The sequence below is a fragment of the Oncorhynchus kisutch genome, linkage group LG12, assembly GCF_002021735.2.
Source record: "Oncorhynchus kisutch isolate 150728-3 linkage group LG12, Okis_V2, whole genome shotgun sequence".
NCBI lineage: Eukaryota > Metazoa > Chordata > Actinopteri > Salmoniformes > Salmonidae > Oncorhynchus > Oncorhynchus kisutch.
Genome location: NC_034185.2, coordinates 30,564,579 through 30,586,496, shown reverse-complemented (window position 1 = coordinate 30,586,496; position 21,918 = coordinate 30,564,579). Strand labels below are relative to the sequence as shown.

Sequence of the window (21,918 nt, the reverse complement as noted above, 5' to 3'; positions counted from 1 at the left end):
AAGTAATGGACTGTTGTTTGGCTTGCTTATTTGAGCTGTTCTTGCATTAATATGAACTTGATCTTTTACTAAATAGGGCCATCTTCTTTATACCAACCCTACCTTGTCTCAACCCAACTGATTGGCTCAAACGCATTGAGGAAAGAAATGTCACAAATGTACCTAAGGCACACCTGTTAATTGAAATTAATTTCAGATGACTACCTCATGAAGCTGTTTGAGAGAATGCCAAGAGTGTGCAAAGCTGCCATCAAGGCAAAGGGTGGCTACTTTGAAGAATCTAAAATATATTTTGAATTGTTTAACAAGTGTTATTTCATAGTTTGTTTTCACTATTATTCTACAACGTAGAAAATTTTACAAATTAAAAAGGAAAACCCTTGAATGAGTAAGTGTCCAAACATTTGAATGGTACTGTATAAGAAATTGTGAACCATCCAGAGGTTTGGGGCCAAGTGGAGTCAGAGGGGCGGGGACACTCCGGGAATACCCGAAAGCATCCCTTATTACCGGCGCAAGTCAAAGGGCCGAGGCTATTACGCATGAGGGAAAAAGAGAGGATGGATAAAGGAACGGACAAAGAAATAAGGAGTACATAGAACAAAGGACAGAACATTGAGATAAAGACCAAGAACAGCTTAAATGAAGAAGTTGTGTGATTCCCGGTGCAGCGAGCCAAAGCCAAGATTAGCCACAAAAGACCATTTAATTAGGTGATTTTGGAAAGTATCTTCAGTTTGTAAGTGAAGTGCTCTGTATTGAGGTAGGATTTTGTTAACCCTTTCTTGAACCGGTCCTCTCTGGACCGATCACAGTTCCTTCATTTTTACTCAAGTATGACAATTGAAGAATGTTTCCACCACTGCCAGATTAGTAAGGCCACATTGACAACAAAAAAGGGCTTCAAAAAAGTGAAATTAGGTCAAACAACCACCTTCATTCAAGTATTCACACCCCTTCCACATAGTTGTGTTACAGACTGGATTTAAAATTGATTAAATTGAGACGGTCACTGGCCTACACACACACACACACACACACACGTCAAAGTGGAATAATGTTTTTTTATAATGTTAAATGAAAAAGCTGAAATGTCTTGAGTCAATAAGTCAATAAGTATTCAAACCTAAATAGAAATTAGGCTTAACAAGTCATATAATAAGTTGCATGGACTCTTGAATGACCTATCTGTACCCCAGATATCAAATTATCTGTAAGGTCCCGCAGTGAATTTCAAAACACAGAATCAACCAGAGAGGTTTTCCAATGCCTTGCAAAGGGCACCTATTGGTAGATGGGTAAAAATCAAATAAAAAAGCAGACATTGAATATACCTTTGAGCATGGTAAAGTTATTAATTACACTTGGTGTATCACTACAAAGATACAAGTGTCTTTCTTAACTCCATTGCCAGAGAAGAAGGAAACCACTCAGGGACTTCACCACAAGGCCAATGGTGACTTTAAAACACCGTTTAATGGCTGTGATAGGAGAGAACTGAGGATGGATCATCATTGTAGTTACTCCACAATACCAACCTAATTGACAGAATGAAAAGGAAGCCTGTACAAAATAACAAATATTCCAAAACATGCATTCTGTTTGCAACAAGGCACTAAAGTAATACTGCAAATTCAATACATTGAGTAACACCCAATATTTTCAAGCATAGTGGTGGCTGCATCATGTTATTGTACAATCCAGGTGTGCGAAGCACTTTCAGGCTTACCCAGAAAGACTCACTACTATAATGGCTGTCAAAAGGTGATTCTAACATGCATTGACTCAGGGGTATGAATACATCTGTGATTGATATGCCCTCTGCCTGAGGCCTCCAAATCACTAAGTCCACCCATGTCATTACAAATGTGTTCGCAGTCGTTATGTTAACAGGGAAAACCGAATGGCACAAGCAAAAGTGGGAAAGTGTCACCAAGTCAAATTAAACTGACAAGTGGATTTTGCTCCTCTCAAAGACAGGAAATAGGTGGCTGAAAAGGAGAGTTCAGGTGGGTGGGGCATGCGCATTGCGACACTCACAATGGGTTCCCATAGGAGAACCCATTTTTGGTTCCAGGTACAACCCTCTGTGGAAAGAGTTCTACCAGAAACCAAAAAGAGTTCTTCCAAGGGTTCTCCTATGGGAACCAAAGAACCGGTTTAGGTTCTAGGTAGTATCTTTTTTTTAAAGTGTAATTTACCTGATGGAATACTCGAAGAACAAAGGGTCCAACAAAAACACACGGAAAAAAACAAGACTCACGTTAAAAGTGTAAAAAAATAAAAAAGTTGATCATTAACAAATATTTATTTAGTCTCTTGTGACAGCCGACCTATGACTGGGTGTTCCCCACCCAAGGATGACATGTGACAAGGAATCTACTCAAAGTCCACTCCTACTTCAATACAATAATGTGGATTTGTTCAAATGGTTTTCTAGTATCTTGATAGCATTAAGACCATTGTTAGTTCCCACGTAAGGTGCATCGGTAGCATCCGAATAATAGTTGCACTAAAACATAGTAGCCCAAGTCTATTTAGGCAAATGATCGGCTACTTCAACAAAAATGGGATAAACTGTTAACATTTAGTCACAATCATTGGTAAAAAACAAAATCCAGGCTGAGAGGACAGAGAAAAGTGGTTCTTCTTTCTTAGTGCTCACAGGTTTCTTATCAGCTGAACTGTCTGGCAGACGGTAAACAGCTGGAGGGAAGCCCCAAAGCCATTTAAAAAAAAATGTACCTATTTGAATTTTATTTATATATATATATATATATATATATATATATATATATATATATATATATATATATATATATATATATATATATATATATATATATATATATATATATATATATATATATATATATATATATATATATATATATATATATATAGGACCAAGAAATAAATATATTAGAACAGATGTGAATGACATGTAGATTAAAGCTCTAAATCGGCAATGTCATCTATAAAATAGCCTCCAACACTCTACTCAGCAAACTGGATGTAGTCTATCACAGTGCCATCCGTTTTGTCACCAAAGCCCCATATACTACCCACCACTGCGACCTGTACGCTCTCATTGGCTGGCCCTCGCTTCATACTCGTAACCAAACCCACTGGCTACAGGTCATCTACAAGTCTTAGCTAGGTAAAGCCCCGCCCTATCTCAGCTCGCTGGTCACCATAGCAGCACCCACTCGTAGCACACCCTCGTAGCACACCCTCCAGCAGGTATATCTCACTGGTCACCCCCAAAGCCAATTCCTCCTTTGGTCGCCTTTCCTTCCAGTTCTCTGCTGCCACTGACTGGAACGAACTACAAAAATCACTGAAGCTGGAGATTCCCATCTCCCTCATTAGCTTTAAGAACCAGCTGTCAGAACAGCTCACAGATCACTGCACCTGTTCATAGCCCATCTGTATACAGCCCATCTATCTACCTCATTCCCATATTGTATGTTATCTTATGTTGTACTCATTAAGCTAATTTTCATTGGGAACTTATACAAGATTTAACCACATTCTGAATAGCACATTCTAAATTAGGGAAGAGGGTACAATTTGGGACAAAGCCAGTATGTTGTGGAATTGGTTGGTGGTTGGAGTGGTTCTAACCTCTGCTTAAACCCTCCAAGACACTAGTGACCTCTACAATTCTACGTCCCCAGTGTTTCCCAGCTTGGTCGTTAGACAAACACACCCACCCGGCCATTCCACATTTGGTTCACTCCAACACTTGATTCAACTAGTCTTCATGCATTTGACGAGTTAAATCAACTTATCCTGGAGAATGAATATCTAAACCAAATGTAGAATGGGCAGGGCCCCCCAAAAAGAGACTAACAGTCATACACATTACGTACGGGCGGTCCCGGGAATCAAACCCACTACCCTGGCATTGCAAGCGCCATGCTCTGCCAACTGATCTAAAGAGGACCAGCTCTCTTATCGCTCAATCATTCATTCCGGGGAGCCACACAGATAATTTGTAACTCCCTCATGTTGCAATTAAAAGAGCCATAAAAAGCAACATGATTGGCAGCATTAAGTCATTCAAAACATGTCTTCGATCATTGATTACAATTATGGAAACCGGGTACCAAACAGACGTTGCCGTTCACTGCATAAGTAGGATCTGCTTTCCCCAACTAATCTTTACCTTAACCCCTAGCATGTAAAAATGACCTGGGTTCAAAGTGTCCCCCCTAAAAATAAAAAAAATACTTCAGCTGCGCTTGATTGAGTTTCCTGACCCCAATGGAAATAATTGAACAGTCCATCAAATCGGTCTTAAAATCCACCCTATATCTGTGCTTGGGGGCAGCAAGATAGCGCTGACAAAGATGGTTGCCTCGCTTTGAGCCCTTAGGAAACTATGCAGTATTTTTTATATATATTTTTGTATTATTTCTGACATTGTTAGCCCAGAAAATATTAAATGTTATTACATACAGCCGGGAAGAACTATTGGCTCTAAGAGCGACATCAACTTACCAGAGTTACGACCAGGCATACGACTTTGCCAAAGCCGGAAACTTTGTTCAGACCACCACCCAGGACATTGGATCTAATCCCAGAGGGTGACCCAAAACAAATCCGACCACGAATCAATTTTCAAATCCATTGTGCTCCTACAGGCAGAAACTCAAACAGGGTGTACCCGTGACTAGAACCATTCAACACTGGTCTGTTTAATCAGAATCCACACTTCAAGATTGTTTTGATTACGCGGACTGGGAAATGTTCCGGGAAGCCTCAGAGAATAACACCGATTTAAAAGGCTGACTCGGTGAGTGAGTTTATAAGGAAGTGCATTGGAGATGTTGTACCCACTTTGACTATTAAAACCTACCCTAACCAGAAACCGTGGATAGATGGCGGAATTTGCAAAACTGAAAGCGCAAACCACCGCATTCAACATGAAAAGATAACTAGGAATATAGTTATTCCTGCCTTAAGGCAATCAAACAAGCGAAATGTCGGTTTCAGGACAAAGTTGCAATTCAACTGCTCAGACACAAGACGTATGTGGCAGGGTCTACAGGCAACGATCAGGCTACAAAAAGAAACCAGCCACGTCACAGACACTGAGGTCTTGCTTTCAGACAAACTAAAAACCTTTGCCTGCTTTGAGGGAAATGCATTGCCACCGACGGGGCCCGCTACCAAGGACTGCGGGCCCCCTCTCTCCTTCTCCGTGGCCGACTTGAGTAAGTCATTTAAATGTGTTAACCCCTGCAAAGCTGCTGGCCCAGACGGCATCCCTAGCCACGTCCTCAGAGCATGCACAGACAAAAAGAGTAGTGGGCTTGATTACCAACAACGAGACCGCCTACAGGGAAGAGGCGAGGGCCCTCGGAGCGTGGTGTCAGGAAGACGACCTCACACTCAACGTCAACAAAACAAAAGGAGATGATCGTTGACTTCAGGAAACAGCAGAGGGAGCACCCCCCCTATCCACAAACGGGACAGTAGTGGAGAAGTGGAAAGTTAAGTTCCTCGACGTACACATCTCAGACAAACTGAAACTGTCCACCCACACAGACCGTGTGGTGAAGGCGGCGCAACAACGCCTCTTCAACCTCAGGAGACTGAAGAAATTTGGCTTGCCTGGAACAGCAACTGCACCGTCCTCAACCGCAAGGCTCGCCAGAGGATGGTGCGGCCTGCACAAAACATCACCATGGGCCAACTACCTGCCCTCCAGGACACCTACAGCCCCCAATGTCAGAGGAAGACCAAAAAGATCAAGTACAACAAATCACATTTTATTTGACACATGAGCCGAATACAACAGGTGTATTACAGTGAAATGCTTACCACCCGAGCCACTGCCTGTTCACCCAGCTACCATCCAGAAGATGAGGTCAGTACAGGTGCATCAAAGCTGGGACAGAGACTGAAAAACAGCTTCATCTCAAGGCCATCAGGCTGTTAAACAGCCATAACTAACAGAGGCTGCTGCTTACACAGACTCAAATCATTGGCCACTTTAATAAATGAATAACTAGTTTAATAATCTTTATTTACTCATTTCATATGTATACACGGTATTTTATACAATTTATTGTATCTTGGCTATGCCACTCGGCCATCACTCATCCATATGTTTATATGTACATATTCTTATTCCATCCCTTTACGTGTGTATTTGGTAGTTGTGCAATTGTTAGATTTTACTGCACTGTCGGATCTAGAAGCACAAACATTTCGCTACACTCGCATTAACATCTGCTAACCATGTGTATGTGACCAATAACATTTTATTTGATGTCTACCAAAACCAGATGAAAACTGCAATGTTCCTCTTACAGTAAGCTAAAATTATTTGACCTACCAATATGATCCAACTCACATTTTAACCCTTCCTTGCAGTTTGCGTCAAAGATGAGAAATATATGTATATGGCGTATCCCCAGAGTCTTTGCAACTAGAAAGGTTATTCAACTTTCCACACAGGCCTCCATTTTGAAAACCGACTATACATGTTACATCATACACCTTCCTGAAATCTTCAAATCTGTAGTTTCACTTTTGGCAACAATTAAATATTATATAATAAATTATTATATATAATAATTAAATAAGTTTAGACTTGGCAGGACAGAGGGTCGTCACAAATATACAGCAAACAATATCTTCAGTATTTGTGTGTGTACCGTTACATCATTGTAGTCAGCGTAATGGTATCAGGGGCTGTATGTGTCAAGTGTGACAGTAGTAGTGCTGATCTAGGATCAGGTTCCCCTTGTCCATGTAATCTTATACATTGTGCTCTAAAAACAGCTAAACTGAATCAAAACAGATCCTTTCAACAACAAAAAATGTGCATGGTAACACCAAGGGAGAATAGTCATGCACGGAGAAACAGCTGCGCTGATTGTGCTCTATCCAATCGTATAGCAGAATCTACAGAGTGCGACAGACCTGCCCAAATTATGCAGCGCACTAGACATGTTTGCATAAGACACACCTCGCCAATGTTGTTGAAAGAACCCTTGAAAAAAAAAAACTTTATCAAGCGGCCACTTGCTGATGTGATTGAGAGTGAGCACAAGAGTGACACTTTGTCAAAATTATAATTGAAACGATGCACACTTGCATTACAACTGCCACTTGTCAATATTCCACATTTCAAAAGCCATTTGTGCGCATCTTGTGTCCCGCTGCGACCTGTTTTGTAATATAATTTGCTTTAGACAATGGTGGTTACTCTGCTTCGCCTTGTGGCTATGATCACATCACAGCCCTGACAAATTTCATAACACATGGCCTCATGTATTATTGCTTAAATGAAACACTGCCAGACAGATGCACACTACGGTAATATTTAAAAACTGCACCAAAGCACTTTTCTACTCACCAGTGACTTGAAAGTTGATTTAGCTAACGTGGCCTGCCTGCTCAATGTGCCTGCTAGCTAATAGCTAGCTTCATAGACAGATGGAACTAGCTAGTGATTGTGGGCACTGAAACAGCATGTATACTTTATTTGCAATGTTTGACAGCTTGCTGAAGTTAGACATGTTCTCATAAATCAGTCCTGAGCGCAGCAGCAGCTGACTTGATACACTCCGCAGTGCACTACTAGCTTTCTTCCAAATGTTTTTTTACTTGAGAAATACCGCAAAACGCATTTCCCAAACTCAGTCCTTGGGACCCCAAGGAGTGAACGTTTTGGTTTTTGCCCTAGCACTATACAGCTGATAAAAATAATCAAAGCTTGATGATTAGTTGAATCTGCTGTGTAGCGCGCAGGTAAAAACCTCAAATGTGCACCCTTTGGGGTCCTAAGGACTGAATTTGGGAAACCCTGCCCAAGTGAGATGTGGAATTGAGTGACTAAGACCTCTTCGGTGAAAACTTCAAAATCAATTAGATTTCTTGATTTATTTAGACTATTTTGAGGGTGAAATGTTGCTAGTAACTTAAGAGATATTGAATTCCTTAACTACTAGAATGGCAATGGTCATTCTGACAATGATATATCAATTGCGTAGATATTCCATAATAAATAGCAAAATGAATAAATTTGTTAAAATATGTTATAAACCTCAGGACAAATGTAAATCAGTCAAATGTTTAATCTAATTTTTCCTGCAGTCTGAACAGCCAAAAAGTGCACGAAATCTGACATTTCAAACCACCTTCTGGCCATGCGACTTGTCTGATTGATTCGCCTTCACGTGGTTAGATGTTATTTAGCATATCTTGTTGCTTGCTAGCTACTCTGACAGTTTGACAAAAACAGGTGGTAGGTAGCTAACTAGTTTTAATTGTTTACAAACAAATGAGTGAATGTGCTAGAATGCTGAACAGCTTCCTAGCTAGCTGCGGCTCGCCAAATAGGACTTGCTTGGGAAGTTTGATAATCTTATCTGAGGCTTTAAATGTGTTCTTAGACTGATTTTGAACATTCAAAGCAACTGGGAAAGGTCCATGGCAGGCATTGTTGCCTTACCTTGCTACATAACTTGAGTGATATGAAGCGTGAGCACCAATCAGCCTACACCACTACGCACACCCCTGTCATTACTATGACAACTAGCGTAGCTATGAAAGAAAGTGACTGCCGTCTGAACACACACAGATCTGATGTGGTCACCTGTAACTTAACGTTTGGTCAGTATTCCATAACGGATTTGAGCATTAATGCCTTCAGTGTGAACAAGGTTTAAGACAGTTGCCTTCCCAGCTAATGTCCCATCCAAACTACACCTAAACTATATTAAAACCAATTTCAATGTGAGATTGACCCATCGTCATACACATATAGATGTGACCTTAAGACAAGATGACATTGAAAATTGATAATATTTTCACCCATTGTCAATCTGAGAATTAAGAGCCTGCTAACCAGTGTAGCGTGACTTGACAAATAAGGAATCAGCAATAGACATTTCGGGGAAAAATACCATTTTTTTATTCTGTATTTATGCTGTAACATTTGTGTGTGTTGACTGGTCGGGCAGAGGAATAAGCGTGTGAGGTCTGCTAAATTAACAAGTTGATTTCATTGGCATGGCACAGCCAATGTCTATTAAGCACAGATAAAAACTCAACACGCTATTCTGTTCTTTTTAAATACATAGTATCATGTTTATGACCTTTGTGATTGTGTATATTAAATGGATTTATTAGACTGGTGTCTATTGATACCCATTTTGACAGGCATGGCTCTTGGATGTAGAAATGCTCAGTTGTCTAATGATATTGTTACGTTCTAATGGACACTAGAGAAGCTTAACCAAGTTGAATTCTTCCCAAAGGGCCGTTACAGCTGTAATTCAGACCAAGACATGGCTTCCCCCGTGGTGGTATTCATACCCCACTTTGGGTGGAGTCTCCTGATCTATAAACATTACATCATTCTTTCTAAGCAGGGAACTAAGCGATACGAGCCCTCAACGGTTTCTCCCCTTATCAGTACTGTCACATGCGATAGTTTTCCCTGCACTCAGCCCCTCCCGAGCTTTATTACGGCACCCCTCATGTCACCTTTGTAACTTATGTTCCTATACTCTGAGTATAACAATGTTCACCCCAGAATCCAACAATATTTATCTCAAAGTACTGCTAGTGTAAAATACACACATTTAGAAAAAGTCAGGGACAGGTGGATTCAAGGTTAAAATTACAAAATTGAAAACAGTCAGATTAACCGTCTTGGTGGTTCTAGTGTTAATGAGGTAGCAGAGAATTACATACAAAATTTGTGAGTACATATTGTGATGTACATATTACCTCAACTAACCTGTGCCCCCCTCACATTGACTCTCTACCGGTACCCCTTGTATAATGCTTCGCTACTGTTATTTTATTGCTGCTTTTTAATAATTTGTTATTTTTAACTTTACTTGTTTTTCTTAAAACTACATTGTTGGTTAAGGGCTTGTAAGTAAGCATTTCACTAAGGTCTGTTGTATTCCGTGCATGTGACAAATAAAATTTGATTGGAGTTAGGTGTGGTTCCCCATATCAGAACTGCATCTTGCATTGAAGGACAAGAAAACAGTATGACTGGTGTGAGGTTAGGATAAACAGTCTAAAAGAAACTTACCTGAACCATTTCTATGCCTCGTTTCCTAAGGGAAAAGGAGAAAAGGAACCCTCATTACAACTTCGTGGCAATTGAGAATACATCAGATAAGTCCTTTTAACATCTCTACTATGAGATAGCTGGCCGAAACCCTCTCACATTGACATGACAGATGGGGATAATAAAACGTTTATTTTAAATTAAAATTTGCGTGACAAACCAGCCGTAACACGACATTAAGCACACAGCAAAGACAACACAGGAGTGGCTTTGGGACAAGTCTCTGACTGTCCTTGAGTGGCCCAAGCCAGAGCCCGGACATGAACCTGATCAAACATTTCTGGAGAGACCTGAAGATGGCTGTGCAGCGACGCTTCCCATCCAACCTGACAGAGCTTGAGAGGTTCTGCAGAGAAGAATGAGAGAAACTCTCCAAATACAGTTGTGCCAAGCTTGTAGCGTCCTACCCAAGGAGACTCAAGGCTATAATCACTGCCAAAGGTGAGTACTGAGTAGTGTCTGAATACTTACCACATTTTATGTATCTCAGTTCTTTATTCTTAAAAATGTGGGGGGAAAAAACTAAAACATTATGGGGTAGTAAGTGTACAGTCGTGGCCAAAAGTTGAGAATGACACAAATATGAATTAATTTCAGTCTGCTGCCTCAGTTTGTATAATGGCAATTTGCATATACTCCAGAATGTTATGAAGAGTGATCAGATGAATTGCAAAGTCCCTCTTTGCCATGCAAATGAACTGAATCCCCCAAAAACATTTCCACTGCATTTCAGCCCTGCCACAAAAAGGACCAGTTGACATGTCAGTGATTCTCGTTAACACAGATGTGAGTGTTGACGAGGACAAGGTTGGAGATCATTCGGTCATGCTGATTGAGTTTGAACAACAGACTGGAAGCTTCAAAAGGAGGGTGGTGCTTGGAATCATTGTTCTTCCTCTGTCAGCCATGGTTACCTGCAAGGAAACACGTACCGTCATCATTGCTTTGCACCAAAAGGGCTTCACAGGCAAGGATATTGCTGCCAGTAAGATTGCACCTAGATCAACCATTTATCACATCATCAAGAACTTCAAGGAGAGCGGTTCAATTGTTGTGAAGAAGGCTTCAGGGCACCCAAGAAAGGACAGCAAGCACCAGGACCACCTCCTAAAGTTGATTCAGCTGTGGGATCGGGGCACCACCAGTACAGAGCTTGATCAGGAATGGCAGCAGGCAGATGTCAGTGCATCTGCATACACAGTGAGGCGATGACCTTTAGAGGATGGCCTGGTGTCAAGAAGGGCAGCAAAGAACCACTTCTCTCCAGGAAAAACATCAGGGACAGACTGATATTCTGCAGAAGGTACAGGGATTGGACTGCAGAGGACTGGAGTAAAGTCAATTTTTCTGATGAATCCCCTTTCCGATTGTTTGGTGTATCCGGAAAGAAGCTTGTCCGGAGAAGACAAGGTGAGCGCTACCAGCAGTCCTGTGTCATGCCAACAGTAAAGCATCCTGAGACCATTCATGTGTGGGGTTGCTTCTCAGCCAAGGGAGTGGATTCACTCACAATTTTTCCTAAGAACACAGCCATGAATAAAGAATGGTACCAAGGCATCCTCAGAGAGCAACTTCTCCAAACCATCCAGGAACAGTTTGGTGATGAACAATGCCTTTTCCAGCATGGAGCACCTTGCCATAAGGCAATAGCGATAACTAAGTGGCTCAGGGAACAAAACATTGATATTTTGGTCCATGGCCAGGAAAATCCCCAGACCTTAATCCCATTGAGAACTTGTGGTCAATCCTCAAGGACGGGTAGACAAACAAAAACCCACAAATTCTGACAAACTCCAAGCATTTATTATGCAAGAAGGGGCTGCCATCAGTCAGGATGTGGCCCAGAAGTTAATTGACAGCATGCCAGGGCGGATTGCAGAGGTCTTGAAAAAGAAGGGTCAACACTGCAAATATTGACTCTTTGCATCAACTTCATGTAATTGTCAATAAAAGCCTTTGACACTTATGAAATGCTTGTAATTATACTTCAGTATTCCATCGTAACATCTAACAAATATCTAAAGACACTGAAGCAGCAAACTGAGACAATTAATGTGTCATTCAACTTTTGGCCACGACTGTAGATTGAGACAAAACAACGATTTGATCCATTTGAGTAAGGCTAACGTAACAAAACGTAGAAAAATTTAAGAGGTCTGAATACTTTCAGAATGCACTGTATATACACCCATTGATTCTTGAATATATTATTAATATATAAAGTCAAAACATTTAGCAACTAACTATCAAGTGGCAAGTTTTAGCATGTGTATGCCCCACTTGTGGTTTTGTTGAATTAAACTCATTTTTGACAGTATGAACACAATACCACAGTTCAGAAGGTAGAGACACCATCAATTTGATTCCATAGGTTGGCCTCTGCATTATGCAGCAGATGCAAAAGCATATTTTTCACTGTCTGTCCAATAGTTAAATACAACGATTGATAGGCAGCATACATTCAAGCAATTCATCCATTATTGGGTTAAAAATACACATACATTTGTTAAGTCATCCACCACAATCGCTAAGGCGCCAATAGCTAAATGAGAGAGCAGCAGGGCAACATATCAATGCTCTATGTAGATATAAATAAGTGATATCCATTTCTTCCCATAGGCTACACCACTGCGGTCGTCCTTACCTCCAAGCGTTTACTCAACTTGGATATCTTTGGATGCCGACAGCAGTTGCACCATTGGAAGACCTAGCTTGGACTGTAGCCTAGAAAAGCATATTCCTACTCTTTTCCTGCAATCCATTAAATGCATTTGGTGTGTCATAGTGGTCTCTGACTCAACATACACCGTGTTTCAAATGCTGATTTGAACATCATTAAGAAAATAAAACGTTGAATGATTTTTTTCACAAACATCCTGTCTGAATTTAAATGCAATCTAGTTAAATGTCGCTATAATCTGATTACAATATTTTAGCTGGTAATTTAACAGATTACATTTACAGTAAAATAATAATAATCCATTACTCCAATCATTACCAGGTTATGGATTAATTTCCTCTTTTTTTAACAATATCCTGACATTCTAAAAGCAAATATTTTGAAGGAAAAAGGGTCTGGATTTCTATTATCTTGTTTGCTTGCTGTCCACTTGAGGAGTCACTGCCACTATTGCTAAAGGACAGATCAAAAATTACTGTGGGGGCAGGGGTGGTCCAAAAATAGAGGGTTGTCAAACTTTTTGGGGGGCTTTGGGAGGGTTGTCTGTTATATACTTAATATTTTTTACCCTTTTTTCTGCTCAATTTTGTGGTATCCAATTGGTACTTAGTCTCGTCTCATCGCTGCAACTCCCGTAAGTACTCGTGAGAGGTGAAAGTCGAGAGCCATGCGTCCTCAAAAACACAACCAAGCCACACTGGTTCTTGACACAATGCCCACTTAACCTGGAAGCCAGCACCAATTTGTCGGAAACACTACACCTGGCGACCATGTCAGCGTGAACTGCGCCCGGCACGCCATGAGTCACTAGTGCATGATGGGACAAGGACAGCCCTGCTGGCCAAACTCTCCACTAACCTGGACGATGCTGGGCCAAATGTCGCCCCTGCCCCATGGGTCTCCCCATCACGGCCGGCTGCGACAGAGCCTGGACTCAAACCCAGAACCTCTAGTGGCACAGCTAGCACTGTGATGCAGTACCTTAGACGACTGCCCCACTCAGGAGGACACACACAAAAAAATTGTGCACAGGGGAGGATAGTGCATTTTTTCTTGGTTTACATTCAAGCTACTGCTCATATTCTCCTTATAAATATTGTCTTGACTTAGTTTTGATATTCTAAAGTTTAGAAACGTTGGTGAAGGTTTGGTATAGTGTGGCTATTAAGCTTTAGCTACTGCAGGCTTATGATATAACGGCAGTGCACCCCGGTGCTCCAACTGACTCCGACAGTTGAACTTGAGGTGAGGAAGTCTGGTAGACCTGAAACAGAGTTAATCCTATAAACTAACAGTAATACATTAAACTAAATAGCCTCCTCCTGTAAAGCAGATGCAGTAGCCATCTGACCAAGAAATGCATGTCGGTGTTGTAGCATGCCACCAGCATTTCGCTCTCTGGGGGTTATGCCTAGGCTTTTCTTCCACACAAAGTATGTGGACATCCCTTCAAATTAGTGGATTCGGCCATTGTCAGCCACACCCGTTGTGAACAAATCTATAAAAATCGAGCACACAGCCATGCAACCGCCACAGACAAACATTTGCCTTACTGAAGAACTCAGTGACTTTAAACTGTCACAGGCCTAGGATACCACATTTCCAACAAGTCAGTTTGTCAAATTTCTACCCTGCTAGAGCTACCCCGGTCAACGTTAAGTGCCATTATTGTGAAGTAGAAACGTCAAAAGTGCAACAAAGGCTCAGCGGCGAAGTGGTAGGCCACACAAGCGCACAGAAGTGGACCGCAGAGTGCTGAAGCTTGTAACACGTAAAAATAGTCTGTCCTCGGTTGTAACACTTACTAACGAGTTCCAAACTGCCTCTGAAAGCAACGTCAGCACAAGAACTGTTCATCAGGAGCATCATGAAATGGGATTCCAAGGCCGAGAAGTCACACACAAGCCTAAGACCATGGGCAATGCCAAGTGACGGCTGGAGTGGTGTAAAGTTTGCCGTCATTGGACTCTGGAGTAGTAGAAACACGTGGTCTGGAATGATGAATCACGCTTCACCATTTGGCAGTCTGAAGGACAAATCTGGGTTTGGTGGATGCCTGCAGAACGCTACCTGCCCGAATGCATAGTGCCAACTGTAAATTTTGGTGGAGTTGTAATAATGGTCTAGGGCTATTTTTCATGGTTTGGGCTAGGCCCCTTAGTTGCAATGAAGGGAAAAAAAATGTTTTACCCCTTTTTTTATCCCCAATTTCGTGGTATCAAATTGGTAGTAGTTAGTCTTGTCTCATCGGTGCAACTCCCGTATGGACTCGGGAGAGGCGAAGGTCGAGAGCCATGCGTCCTCCGAAACACAACCCAACCTAGCAACACTGCTTCTTGACACAATGCACAGCCAAACCAGAAGCCAGCCGCACCAATGTGTTGGAGGAAACACCGTACACCCGGGATCTGGTCAGCGTGCACTGCGCCCGGCCCGCCACTGAAGTCGCTAGTGGGCTATGAGACAAGGATATCCCTGCCGGCCAAACCCTCCCTAACCCGGACCAATTGTGCGTCGCCCCATGGACCTACCAGTCGCAGCCGGCTGCGACAGAGCCTGGGATCGAACCCAGTATCTTCCTGTGGCGCAGCCTTAGACCACTGCGCCACCCGGGAGGCTTATGAAGGGAAATCTTAACACTACAGCATTCAATTCTAGACAATTCTATGCGTCCAACTTTGTGGAAGACCCTTTCCTGTTTCAGCATGACAATGCCCCCGTGCACAAAGAAAGGTCCATACAGAAATGGTTTGTCGAGATCAGTGTGGAAGAACTTGACTGGCCTGCAGAGCCCTGACCTCAACCCCATCAATCACCTTTGGAATGAATTGGAACGTCGACTGCGAGCCAGGCCTAATCACCCAACATCAGTGCCCGACCTCACTCATGCTCGTGGCTGAATGGAAGCAAGTCCCAACATCTCGCGGAAAGCCTTCCCAGAAGATTGGAGGCTGTTATTGCTGCAAAGGGCAGGACCAACTCCATATTAATGCCCATGATTTTGTAATGAGATGTTCCACAAGTATCCACATACCTTGGGTCATGATTGATATCCATTTTTTTACTGACATAAAATCAATCCAAACTGTTCGGTGGCCAGTTGATGAATGGAAAGAGACCTGTTAAAAATGCTGAGGTGTAAAGTCGATAGCCACGCTTAGAAACAGTGTTAAGTTACAAGGGGAGGGTCATGTGGGGCTATGCTTGTCCAAATGAAGGTGTCATTAAGCCCCCCCCCCCCCACTAGTCTGGCTCTGCAGAGAGAGAGAGAGACAGGAAGTGTTTGACAAGTCACAACCACAACAATCTAATCAGTTCAAGTAAAATATGCCTGCCCATAGGTTTTGTGAACCACAGGGTAAAAATTGCTGAAAAGGGAGACCAGAAGTGTTGTTATCGTGGAGGTTGAGGAACAGTGACACTGTCCCTTTAGTCTTTCTTATCCATACCTCCATCTGAAGGAGTGGCTTTACATAGTGATGCCTTACAGTATTTACAGAACGCTATCCACTGTGTGTGTGCGCGACATGCATGGGTTTAAGTGAGAGCCATGTGACATTTCTTGATGTGTTAAACGTCATGGAGAGGAAATACCCAATTTCGGCATTTAACACTACTATACTGCTTGAGACCAGGCTGCAAACTTAGGCCATTAACGTCTATTACCTACAGATCAACAGGCGTAGGGTAAACCCACTTTAGCACAAGAATCTGACTTTCCAGTACTTTGCCACATTCACTTTTCAGTTCATGGCTTTAACAATGAGAAGGGCTGAACACTGCACTTGCCCATAGCATAGTCGGAGGTACAGTTGGGTCAAATTACTGGCACACTTGATAAAGACGTGCAAAAAAATACTGTAGAAGAAGAAATACAAAATCAGAGCTTTGTATGTTTAAAAAAACTGTATTTTATACAAATATAATTGCTCAGAGAAAGATTGTTTAAAATAAATCTCAAAATGAGACGTCAAAAGTAATGGTATCCTTAAGTTACCTATAAATAAAATCAATTAAACCTGCATTATCATTCTAATTGATATTAAGTTAAATCTCATTAGAATTGTGGCCTTCCATAGCTTCCTGTTTCACTGGGATATGTAAAATGAGGTAACATGCACAGGGCTCCAAATAAAAAATTTCACTGGTAGCACAACAGAATTAAGAGCACCAGAAAATACGACTTTTTAAAAATCGATTGAGTGTATAAATTATAGCTAAATCTGAAGCACATATGCCCTAGAATCTAATTTGTAACCATGTAAATAAATTTGCTAAAATGTTGATACAAATACCTCTCATTGAAATGTCATGTGGAATATTGTTTTTTTTACATTATGTAAAAACTATTGCATTGAATGATGCATTGCATTGAAAACTGTACACAGTCTCTTTAAGAGCACCAAGTTTGTGATGAGATGCAAGATACAGTATCGCATTCTTTCATTGGTATGATTATTGATCTCCTGAAGAAGCCACCACTTTAACTTTCTTTCTGTGCCCCCAAATGTTTGGATATACTGGTAAAGTTACCAGGTTGTAAGCTAACAAGCTAATGAGGTAACAAACGTGACTAAATAAAGTGTAAAAGAAATGCGGACAAGAGTGGTTTAAAAACAACTTGTGTATAAAATAATATTTTACCTACCATAAAATATGGTGGTGGGATATTTTTCATCCACTGGTCCTGGGACCCTTGTTAAGGTTAACAACATGAACTCTACCAAGTACTGGGACATTTTATCCAAAAACCTGGTTGAAAATTGGCCACAAGTGGATCTTACAGCAAGACAATGTCCTCAACCACACATACATTTACAATTGACCACAAAAATCAACATTTTGTAATGGCCATCTCAGTCTCTAGACTTGAACCCCTTTGAAAACCTGGGGTTTGAATTGAAGAGGGCGCAATGGAGGAAAGGGCAAAGATCCCTCCCAATGAGTTCTTCAATATAAAACCGTACTACTGGTGAATGTGTTAGTGGTTTTTGACAGCGTTTTCTTTCTTCTGGGAATTTTGTATTTATATTGATGTGTGCATTCTCTGTAATTCTGGGCTCATAAAAGAGACCTTGGACTCTGTATGACTCCTTGACAAAATAAAAGGTTAAATAAAACAGGCTAAGTGTTGTTATACTCACAAGGGGAGGGTGCACAAAGTACTGAAAACAGGGGTGCCAATAATTTTGACACCTAGTTTATTTTATTAATTGTTAAACAAAATATACACTGCTCAAAAAAATAAAGGGAACACTTAAACAACACAATGTAACTCCAAGTCAATCACACTTCTGTGAAATCAAACTGTCCACTTAGGAAGCAACACTGATTGACAATACATTTCACATGCTGTTGTGAAAATTGAATAGACAACAGGTAGAAATTATAGGCAATTAGCAAGACACCCCCAATAAAGGAGTGGTTCTGCAGGTGGTGACCAAAGGCCACTTCTCAGTTCCTATGTTTCCTGGCTGATGTTTCGGTCACTTTTGAATGCTGGCGGTGCTTTTACTCTAGTGGTAGCATGAGACGGAGTCTACAACCCACACAAGTGGCTCAGGTAGTGCAGCTCATCCAGGATGGTACATCAATGCGAGCTGTGGCAAGAAGGTTTGCTGTGTCTGTCAGCGTAGTGTCCAGAGCATGGAGGCGCTACCAGGAGACAGGCCAGTACATCAGGAGACGTGGAGGAGTCCGTAGGAGGGCAACAACCCAGCAGCAGGACTGCTACCTCCGCCTTTGTGCAAGGAGGAGCAGGAGGAGCACTGCCAGAGCCCTGAAAAATGACCTCCAGCAAGCCACAAGTGTGCATGTGTCTGCTCAAACGGTCAGAAACAGACTCCATGAGGGTGGTAATGAGGGCCCGACGTCCACAGGTGGGGGTTGTGCTTACAGCCCAACACCGTGCAGGACGTTTGGCATTTGCCAGAGAACACCACGATTGGCAAATTCGCCACTGGCGCCCTGTGCTCTTCACAGATGAAAGCAGGTTCACACTGAGCATGTGACAAGAGTCTGGAGATGCCGTGGAGAACGTTCTGCTGCCCGAAACATCCTCCAGCATGACCGGTTTGGTGGTGGGTCAGTCATGGTGTGGGGTGGCATTTCTTTAGGGGGCCGCACAGCCCTCCATGTGCTCGCCAGAGGTAGCCTGACTGCCATTAGGTGCCGAGATGAGATCCTCAGACCCCTTGTGAGACCATATGCTGGTGCGGTTGGCCCTGGGTTCCTCCTAATGCAAGACAATGCTAGACCTCATGTGGCTGGAGTGTGTCAGCATTTCCTGCAAGAGGAAGGCATTGATGCTATGGACTGGCCCGCCCGTTCCCCAGACCTGAATCAATTGAACACATCTGGGACATTATGTCTTGCTCCATCCACCAATGCTACATTGCACCACAGACTGTCCAGGAGTTGGAGGTTGTGTCCTTTAACCATTTGTACATTGTTAAAACACTGTATGTATGTATGTATGTATGCATGCATGTATGTATGCATGTATATAAAAAATATGACATTTGTAATGTCGTTATTGTTTTGAAACTTCTGTATGTGTAATGTTTACTGTTTTTCACTTTATATATTCACTTTATACATTATCTACCTCACTTGCTTTGGCAATGTTAACACATGTTTCCCATGCCAATAAGCCCTTGAATTGAATTGGATGCTTTAGTCCAGGTCTGGGAGGAGATCCCTCAGGAGACCATCCGCCACCTCATCAGGAGCATGCCCAGGCGTTGTAGGGAGGTCATACAGGCACGTGGAGGCCACACACACTACTGAGCCTCATTTTGACTTGTTTTAAGGACATTACATCAAAGTTGGATCAGCCTGTAGTGTGGTTTTCCACTAATTTTGAGTGTGACTCCAAATTCAGACCTCCATGGGTTGATAAATTTGATTTCCATTGATAATTTGTGTGATTTTGTTGTCAGCACATTCAACTATGTAAAGAAAAAAGTATTTAATAAGAATATTTCATTCATTCAGATCTAGGATGTGTTATTTTAGTGTTCCCTTTATTTTTTGAAGCTTGTGTATTTGAGAAATTGTATTAGTACAAAATAATATTATTTCCCATTTTGTTGGAGCATAAACTATAGCCCAGTATTTGTATCATTTATTTTATACAGTCTCATCTTCATCAAGTGTGCCAATAATTTTGGACCGGACTATGTCATGTCCAATCACTGGCTTCAGTAAAACGTCATTGGCCATCTGAATAACCAGTAAAACCTGTCTGCCAGGTAGCCTCTCTGAATACATGTTAAGACAAGCTTGCCACACCCTGCAATTTCTTGAAGTTTTTGGTAAAAGTATATTTTTATTTGTTTTTATTCTGATTTTTTTAGGGGTTGCTGCAGCACCCTGGCGATGGGTCGAAGTGGAAACATCTGGATGAAAAACACTGACTAATCTAATCACATTGATATTATTATGCATGTCTGACTAGAGAAAACGACTAAACTATCATTCTAGAAGGCAGCACTATAGCCTATTGAAGATTCCAAGGAATTGTCAACATTAACCGAAATAAGTGTGATATTTCTCGATATTTGCGTTCAGCGAGCACATGAATTGATTTGGGCAGGAACACACCACACATTTTCTAATGCTTGAGTTCCTGCACATTATGGAATATTGGCTTAAAAATAGTGCCGAGTTGTGGCGCCCAAAATGAGAACCGGCACCTATTTCAGTCCAAGTCGAGCATTGAGTCCCGTACCAGTGTGTAATTGAATGTGGTATAAATAGGTGCAAAGCCCTGTAGCCTACATTTCAGCAACAGGTTTCACACGGTTAAAGTCGTGAAACCATTGTGAAAGTGACGGAAAACTATTGGCTTAACTTCACGAATACGTTCCGGGTTACATTATGTATTGGTAGGCTAATAGCCTGTTAAATGTTCTTACCTGCACATGTCCACAAATACCAGGAAATTCATCTTTTTGATCTTCTTCTCGCTGAGCCAGTAGCCCACTCTTCTGCCCTTCAGAAGAGTCTGCATCTCAATATTATGCGTTGGTGCCCTTGCTGACAATGACATAATGAAAGATAGTTATTCATAAAAGCCAGCTCTTCTTGCCGTTGTTGTGCCAACGATAGCTAATTCTCCCCTGAAATGCTTTCATTCTTGCAAACTGTGAGACCTTTAAACACCCTAGACAAGATCTGTATTCCAGGTATGCACCATAGGCTACTCCAGCTGTATTTCAGGAAAATCTGGTTACCAACAATCCTTAGTGCAGGGAACTAATTGACCATGATCTCCCTTCCAATTGTCGCTCTCTTGCACAAAGTGCCGATATTCTGTGCCAGAAACATTTGTTGAGAAATGAAATGCCTTTACACACGAGTCATTTATAATTCATCTAAATCATTTCTTGATGTTTATCGGATGAAGTAGCCTAAATGTGACTCCAGCCGTGAATTGTTGTGGCTGAAAATCGTCGGCCTACAAGTGCTGTAAACCTTCCGCGAGCTTGCAAGCGTCTGTTGTGCGCATAGGAACAGGAAAAATGCTCACTCCATTGCTTTGAATCACAGGCAAAGGGGGAGACCGAGAGCGCTCGATTGTTTTTGGAAGTGGCCGATATTGGACTTGTACAAAGTAACTTGATCAGTATCTTTTATGAAATATAGTAAAAATGCATAGAACCTCTTCAAATTAGTGTTAGGCTATAGTCATATTAATTGTAGCCTTTGTGTAGCCCAGAAACCACCGAAATATAACACAAAAATAGACTATTTTAGGTTGATACTTGCTAGCCTACAAAATTAGACACCACGTACCTTTATCTGGTCTCACCGCAACAGGTTCCTTGATTGTTGGTTCAGATGAACAGTCAAATAATTGCAAGAGAACCTGATATGCCCAAATGGTCAGCTCAGAAAATATGATGCATTGGACGCTATTCCTATAATAACAAGCCCAGATGAATTGTGAAAAGCTTTTAATAAACTTTAATGACGTGCTGTCACATCAGTGGGAGGAGGCACCAATTAAGTTACCTATTGGGTGACACAATCAGCTCAGTTGTCAAATCACTCAATCCGTAGATTGAGGTGGGTGAAATGGGGAAAATATGCTAAAGTGAACATAGTCAAAATTGCGCACAAT

The 21,918-nt window shown here is 41.6% G+C and overlaps 1 protein-coding gene across 1 annotated transcript in view; it reads right to left on the bottom strand.

Annotated features, from left to right (window-relative positions):
• The window catches only part of itpk1a (inositol-tetrakisphosphate 1-kinase a), a 79,087-nt gene extending 58,150 nt beyond the window's left edge, over window positions 1–20,937 (bottom strand). Inside the window, exons 1-2 of the mRNA XM_031837370.1 lie at window positions 20,711–20,937; window positions 10,073–10,097 (exon numbers count right to left, since the gene is read on the bottom strand). Of these exons, the coding sequence (XP_031693230.1) occupies window positions 10,073–10,097; window positions 20,711–20,844 (159 nt within the window). The 5' untranslated portion in view covers window positions 20,845–20,937. The remainder of the gene's footprint in view (window positions 1–10,072; window positions 10,098–20,710) is intronic.
• Between the last annotated feature and the right edge of the window lie 981 nt (window positions 20,938–21,918).